The following is an 8,237-nucleotide window of genomic DNA, read 5'->3' as shown; positions in this document are numbered from 1 at the left end:
ATCTCGAGTTGTGAAAATTAGATATAGGCCTAATCTAGAACTTTTACAGTAGGTAGTAGGACTATCCTAAATTTTGAAGAGACCCTCACAGCCTCGTTTTCATCCTGTCGAAAATTAAATAGACCTGTGACACTACTCTGAATATGGTGTATATCGTGATTATTTAATATGTATATTAATAGTAATTAATATGACTAATATCGCTAATAATATTGGAAAAACATTTTAATATAGTTAATTCTGCTTACTATATTGTTGGAACTCAACTCAACATTTGAGGCAATTTAAGCTATAACAAAACCGAAAACAAATAGAAAGGCCAATTTTATCATAAAAATGAGACGTAGATGCCGAGCGAGCATTTCTGGAAACACTTTTGAACGGGAACTCAAAATAATTGGTGAATCGACTCTTTGAACAGGTTCACTAAAGCGAACCGTTTGAATGAACCGATTCGTTAAAATGACTCGGATTTTCCACTGCTTGTGGATGTGGAGGTGGGGGCCTGGGAGGGACTTCTAGGACCAAAAGGGAATTCAAACGTGTTTATGACTTTAGAGTAGAACCGTCGCGTTCAGTCAGTCAATGGACACGGACGCATTGCGATAACCGGCCTCATTGTGCGCGCTTCAGGCTGGGAAGCAAAACAGAGAGCGATTCGGTCCAGAAGAAAGCAAGCGCAGATCGCCCCAAGAACAAAGGTGTGTCCAGTTGAAAGACTATTAATTGTCAAAAAGAAGGACAGGACACGCGACAGAGCTCATCGCTGGGAACAATGATCCACGCTGAAGTTTTGGTATTATGAGCAAGCCGCGCGGATTGTCGGAGACCCACTGATGCGTCATAAAGGCTGATTGATGCGTCACAATAGTTATTATCATTCTTCATCAGATTAGAGTGTGCAGTGCGGATTGCTCCTCGCGCGCCCTCCGAATAATTCCAAACGCGTGTAACGGGTATTTCTTTTATTCCTGAGAGCAATCTTTTCACAACGATGAATTACCAATCAAGCGTCTCTGTGTCAGTGTCCGGTTTGTCCCAGCAGTCTCAGCCCGCCATGCCCACCCCGGGGACGGTACCCGCGCCGGTGCCCGTCCCTCAGACCATTCCGCCTCAGTTTGGATCCGGATCGTCCGGGAGCTCCGGGGCGGGTCAGTTTGGATCGGGAACCGTGTCGGGCCCTGCAGCACAGTCCGGCCCGCCTGGCTCCCAGTTCGTTTTGTCCAACTCAGCAGCCATCAGAGCCGAGATCCATCGGTTCGAGTCCGTCCACCCGAACATTTATGCAATATACGACCTGATCGAGCGCATCGATGACCTGGCCCTGCAGAACCAGATCCGCGAGCATGTGATCTCAATTGAAGGTAAGCACAAGGCTAGATCAGAGGCAGCCTCAGCATTTAATTGATGCCTCAATACAACATAGATTTGTCTGTCAATGTATAGAAATAAGCAGATTGTGCAAGCATAATAGGCACCATATCTGTGACAGGCAAAACAAACTAGTCTAATTAGAGGACTGGCCATTCTTTATCTACAACCCTTGTAGGGTATGATCATTCTAATTGAGGGGCTTCTGAGAGTTAGGGACCACCAAGATGACCTCTGATAAACAAATTTGCATAAAATTGAGTATTCATAAATATGCATTTATGTTTGCTATGAAAATTAGTAATTTAATTAAAAAAGTGAGTGGTGGTTTCCTTTAGAAGATACTGTAAGCTGTATGTTGCCAAAATCATGTTTAGACAACTTAGTTGGTTTTTTTGGGAATGAAGAGCTGAGATCTTCCATAACACGTGAGCTTCCAGAATAACTTACACAGTTGCAATCGGAATTATTAACCCCCCCAAGACAGTAAGGATTTACAAAGGTAAGCTTTTCTGATGACCCAGAATTTTTAAACTTTACATCTATATCAGTTGAGTGACACATTCAAAGTCATAGTGTGAATATATAACCTAATATTTCTAAATACAGCCATGTCATAATTATTCAACCCCTATTGCATGTAGCTGTTTCTTAAACATGTAAGGCTACACAAGTAATTTTTTAAAACAAAATTGTCATCCATCTGCAATGGCACTTAAATATTTAAGTTTTAAAATTTAAGTTTAGCGTTGTAAGCAAAAATGTATTTCTATGCAAAAAATGCAATTAAAAATAATCTGTCTCAAAAGCTAATAGAGGAGAATATTTCATTACACAAGAAAGGTCATGGCTAAAAGCACATTTCCAAGGCACTTCAATTTCCAATAGACAAAGTTGGCAGCACCATTCATACATTTTTTTTAAATATGGTACAACAGCAACCTTTTTGGGGTGAGGAAGAAAGCAAAACTTCACCAAGGGAAATGTTGACTCCAGTTGACTGAATATTCAAGAAGTAATTATGAAAGACCTGTGGAGTCCTGGAAGAAGGTTTTATAGAAGTATGACACTAAACTGAAAATGAGTTTTAGACCCATGGGTCAGCAGTACATCTGGAGTAAGATGACAAGGTGATGACAAGAACGACACCATCCCCACAGTCAAACATGGAGGTGGGTCAGTCCTGTTATGGGGGTGTTTTGTGGCTGCAGGAAACAGCTATCCTGACTATGTGACTGACACCATGGATTCTTTCAGGTATCAGGCCATTTTGGCATGAAAAATGTGATGCCTTCAGTGTGTAAATTGAAGCTCGGTGATCACTGGACTTTCCAGCAAGACAATAACACTAAGGATACATCCAAGTTGTCCAAAATCTGGTTCAGGGATAGGTCGTGGAATGTCCTTAAATGGCCCTTTCAGTCCATCATTAAAATCCCATTGCAAACCTTTGTTGGGGTTTCATGAAAGCAGTGGCAGCACAGAAACCAAAGAATGTCAATGAACTGGAAGCTTTTGCTCATGAGAAATGCGTAAAAATTCTAATAGAGAGGTGTCCGAAGCCTGAGAACACTCACCTGAAACATTGATTTGCTGTTTTTAAGGGTAAAGGATGCTCCACAAATGATTGACTTTGGGGGTTGAATAGTTTTGACATGACATTTGTGGAGAGAATTAGTTATTGTTTATTTTAGAATTTGGGTAAACTGAACTCTTTGTTCTCAAAATCACTGAAATGTGTATTAAAAACTTACTTTGACTGTTTACTGAGGTTTTAGTTGATGTGTTTTAATTCACATCTCCAGAATGTATTGCTGGTCAGGGGGGTTGAATAATTTTGATAGCAACTGTATATGTGAAGTAGCTGGATGTAAATATGCATCAAATCATGTATCAAAGATTTGCGGCACTTTGCATTAATATTGGCATGCCAAGCAGATGTAATGGTTCTCAAAGTGGACACTAATGTTAATTTGAATGTTCTATTATCTGAAGCTCCTCTAGAAATGCTAGCTGCATTGTGATCCTCTGTTTGTCAGCATCAGTCACTCACCTTGAATGAAGCAAGTTTTCAGGTTTTATAAACACCATTATGTAAGAGACATTGACTCCAACTTGCAGTTTTATCAGTTTCCACAACAAGCTTGACCTCTTGACTTCCATATTAACGGTCACGGTGAAAGTTCAGATTAGATGAGCTTTAGTCATAGGTTATTTATATGCAAATCAAGCCCTTTGCTGCTATAGTCATATAAAAGACACAGATCTCTTGCAGAACCGGAGGATATTAAAGTGCCCGCTCAGACATTCTTATTCTGTTCTCAATGATTTTTCAAGGATTTGAAATCCTGAAGTTTCAATAGCTTTTGCAGCACACATGTTGAGCTAATGTGGGCTATTTCAGTGTTTTATTAAATGAAATACAGTGCCTATAATGAAATATCGCAGTTAAATATATAAAGGTTCCCTGCTTAAACACAATAAACATGAAAATGTCCAAAGCAGGTGAATACTTTTTAAAGACATTCACATTAAATGTTCTTGGCTGATCATTTCTAACAATTTCTCATTAAAGATTCTTAACTTCAAAATCCTCAATGTGTGTAGGTAATGAATTTAACTATTTCTTTATAATAATGCTTTCATATCAAGATTGACAGATAATTTTCTTTATGACCAATACCGATTAATTTAATGTCCGATAACCGATATGTGGATCCGATTTTTAATAGTGTTATACAGTATTTCTGCTTTTTGACACAATGAAAACTAAAGTTTTAGCCTACATTAATAAAACGCAGTATGAACTTAAAATATTCTAATAATAATAATTGAAATTATGCCATTTAGAGACCCGATATTAAGCAACCGATAATCGATTAAGTAGAACAGTGTCTTTATAATAATGCTTTCATGTCGAGATAGACCGATAATGTTTTTTTATGAATTATTATTTTAATATCCGATGACTGAGATAACCTATTTTTATAATTTTTGTATTTCTGCTTTTTAAAACAGTAAAAGCATAATATGCACTATAAATATTCTAATAATAACAATTCTAATTATTCCATTTATCGGTATACCCAATAATAAGGAACCAATACTCGGTTTAGTAGAACAGTGTGGGTATCTGTAAAAATATATTGGTCCAATCAATATTCAGATAGATTATTATATCTAGTGTCATATAAGATGAGATGATTTTGAATGATGTGGTGAATCTTGTGGTTTCATGAATGTAACTGGTGATTCAGTGAACACCGTGAGGAGAAATTTCTGGAAGAACAGAAACCCTTTTGATGGGGCATGTAGGTGGGCAGGAGTGGCACATCTCAGGAACTAGGCTGGAGTGTAGAATTTGAAGAAGAGTTTAAGGTAGCCATATCTACTGTAGTTTACAAGCATTGTCTGAATGTAATTCTATAAGTCACTGACCGCCGGCACCTGTGTATGGTCAGGTGCATAATATTTATCGTTGATAATTAGTGTAGGTCTGCATCTTGTACTGTTTAGAGTGTGAATAATCTGTCTTAATAGTATAATCCGACTAATCCTCTTTACTTAGGGTAGGGTTAAGTAGCAACCCTGGCTTTGGACCAGCACACCGGCGATTTCAACTAAATATGAAACCCGTATGACTTTCTTTCTTCCATTGAACAAAAGGAGAAATTTTAAAGAACGTTGACGCTGCTTTTTTTTTTCAATACAATAAAAGTGAAAGACAAATGGGTTTAAACAGCATGAGGTTGAGTAAATAACAACAGAATTTGAGTCATTTTATATTAGTTTTACCAGTTTACTCCTTTTCCGGAAAGTTCCAGCTTGCATCGCCATTGACAATAACAGGCAGACCTGAAATATACATGCCCTGTCAGACAAGCAGTAGTTAGCCTTTTTTTTCCATAATAAATGTCAATAACGACTAGTGGTCGACCGATTTTTTATTTTTATTTATTTATTTATTTATTTTTTTTTTTTAATGGCCAATGCAGATACTGATATCCAGAGAGCAGGGTGCCTGATATATCACACAATTTAATAAAGTAAATAATAGTGGTCGACCGATATGGTTTGTTTAATGGTTGATGCGGATACCAAAATCCAGAGAGCATGGTGGCCGATACAATGCCGATATATCACACAATTTAATGTAGTAAATAACATTAAAATAAAATAAAAAAATCAATACAAATATAAACTCTTATTTAGCACTATATTTACTCAATTTCACACAAAACTTTGTAAAAAATAATCTAAAAAAATAATATTGTATTTTAAATGGTAGATAGCAGTTTCTTCTGATTTCTGTTTAGTCATAACATTTTAATAATTTATTTGCACATGAAGAAATTGTTATTATATAAGAAATAGGATAAGGAAATAACAGTACACACAGTAGTCCAGCAACCATGGATGGCATGTGCGCATTAACAGTTGCATTTACTCAAAAAATACAGAATCAAACCAACTGTACATACAGTGCATAGTGAATAAGACATTTACTTATAGCACACGTGAAGCGCTTTTACCTTGAAGTTGCACCAGAAACTATTTAGCAGAGATGGGCCACTTCCATTAAAATTAATGGGAGAAATTAGAACGCCCAACTGCAACCAACAGTCAACGGATGTAGATAGGAAGTCCCACCTTACAGGTAAAAGAGCCAATCACCTTTTAGATATAGACATCGTCTATCAATTAACCTGAGCACGCACCTGCACATTAGCTATAAAAGCTGGGAAAATTGTGTTTTTTAACGCTTGATTGCACTCAAGCTCGTGCGGATCCAGCGAGCAGCAGCAATCCCATGACAGTTTAAACAGCCTGGATCGGCTCATGATTGTGAATCAGAGAAACTTTTGATCCTGATCCTGAAGTTTTGATTCTGGCTGAAAGAATACGCGCTTCAGAGGAAGATATTAGATGAGAGCTCGACGGGAAGAAAACGCTGGATTTTCGTGAAGTTTGTGAATGTCATCTGTTTAAACGAGATATCTTCATATTTACAAAAGGTTTATAATAGAACTTTTATTGATATTTGCCTTTTATCATTAGAAAAGAAAGTTAAAGGGAGCTGCTGAGGAGAGACTTTTAGAATACGTGCTTTAGAGGTACGTAAATAAATGAGCGCTCAACATGATGCTGGATATTATCAAGTTTTGTGAGGTTTGTTTATTACATCTGTTTAAACGAGATATGCGCATATTTGCAGATGGTATATGATATTAGTTTAATTGATATTTGCCTTTTTAACATTAGACAAGACAGTTAAAAGTTACAGGGAACTGTTGAGGAGAGAGGGGGAAAATGAAACAGGCGAGCACTTTAACATTATGAGCTCAAACGCTTCCGTCGCGGCTCTGATATGTGGACCGTTTAAATGAGACTGTGATGCACACCGGTCTGTTATTGTAGTAACACGATGGCACGTAACAACAAAACAAACCATGACTGATTGTTTCGTGTCTCAGTCGCTTCACATGCAAGCAGGTGATTTTCGGCGCCCTTAAGAAACAAATCGGCCAAACGGGAAAATGTATCGGTCTCGTGATATATCGGTCGACCAATAGTAACGACCAGTGTCTATCACCCTTGGTTGATGCTGACTCATCCGATCTACAAAGATGTCCTCAGAAAGCCTGTTACACCTGAGTAAAGGCTTACTTGCTGTTGCCATGGTAAATATAATAGTGTTGTATCACTGGCAGAATGTCTAGCCATCGATTTCCAGTTGATTAACCATAGTCATAGCTTAAGTCTGGAAAATATCTCCATCCATGACAGTATCTAATTTGGATTGGTTTGAATCTCACAGCAGATGGAATGTATTTATTAGTTTATATTAGCATGCAAATCTGTGCCCTTGACTACTGGATGTTTCATTGATGGTTATGAATCATATTATGGCAATCAAGAGCTGGTGACTGGGGAAATATTGTGTTGGGGTATTTTGGCATTAGTTAATGTCGATGTAATTGTCCTTGTGCGAAGCAAATCCTCTGTAGATTTTAAGACTGGAATTGGTCCAAAACCAGGAGTTTTGCAAAGGATGAGTCAGTTTATTCACAGAAGAATTAGCCCAGCTCAAAGACTTCATGCACCGATACCAAGAAGACCAGGGAAAGTCAGTATGGAATCAAAATTTGCCCTGTTTGCTTTCTTAACATGTTCTATTTACTTTTCCTACACATTTCTAATTGTGAAACTTCACCAGTGCCCCAGTGTTAATCCAAATGTAAAAAATGTGTCTCCGTGATCTTACTTCAAAATGTATTAACTAGAGTGAACATGGACTATTTTTGGAATTGCACTCTACCAAACTTTCAGTATGCAGTATGAATGCACATTATGCACATTTTCTTTAAACATGGAATAATGCAAAATGTTTTACATGCTATTTAAAAACAATCTGTATCTCAGTTTGTAAACTATGACCATGTTTTTTTTAGTATACAGAATGTCTTTTAGAGAAGCTATGAAGTGCATTCTGTTTTGGGAATTAAAAATACACCCCCATCTGTCCCGTCCTCTTTTATTTGTGCCTTCTAGTTATTAGAGTACAGAAAGTTCATATTAAATAACATGTTTTGTAAGAGAGCACAGTTGTGTCCAATTTTGTATTTCTTTTAAGCAGTGATAAGGCTTATCAGTAATTCATCAAAGGAATTACACACTCAAGCACAAGAGGCCTTCTGGCAGATAGCTATTTGTTTCTTTGGCTCTTCGTTCTCCCCCGTCATGCTGCTTTGGTTATAATATTTACATGGTATTTACATAATCCTCCCCCATTTTATGTCAATACCTGGAAAGTTCAAACTAAAATTATGTTGTACCACACACAAAATAAAAAAGATTTATTTTGC

The 8,237-nt window shown here is 37.3% G+C and overlaps 1 protein-coding gene across 1 annotated transcript in view; it reads left to right on the top strand.

Moving 5' to 3' along the window:
- Positions 1–572: 572 nt before the first annotated feature.
- agap3 (ArfGAP with GTPase domain, ankyrin repeat and PH domain 3) overlaps positions 573–8,237 on the top strand; it is a 224,973-nt gene continuing 217,308 nt past the window's right edge. The window contains exon 1 of the mRNA XM_051686602.1: positions 573–1,364. Within this exon, the coding sequence (XP_051542562.1) occupies positions 995–1,364 (370 nt within the window). The 5' untranslated portion in view covers positions 573–994. The remainder of the gene's footprint in view (positions 1,365–8,237) is intronic.

The sequence above is a fragment of the Myxocyprinus asiaticus genome, chromosome 44, assembly GCF_019703515.2.
Source record: "Myxocyprinus asiaticus isolate MX2 ecotype Aquarium Trade chromosome 44, UBuf_Myxa_2, whole genome shotgun sequence".
Lineage (NCBI taxonomy): Eukaryota > Metazoa > Chordata > Actinopteri > Cypriniformes > Catostomidae > Myxocyprinus > Myxocyprinus asiaticus.
This window is presented reverse-complemented; position numbering and strand designations above follow the sequence as displayed.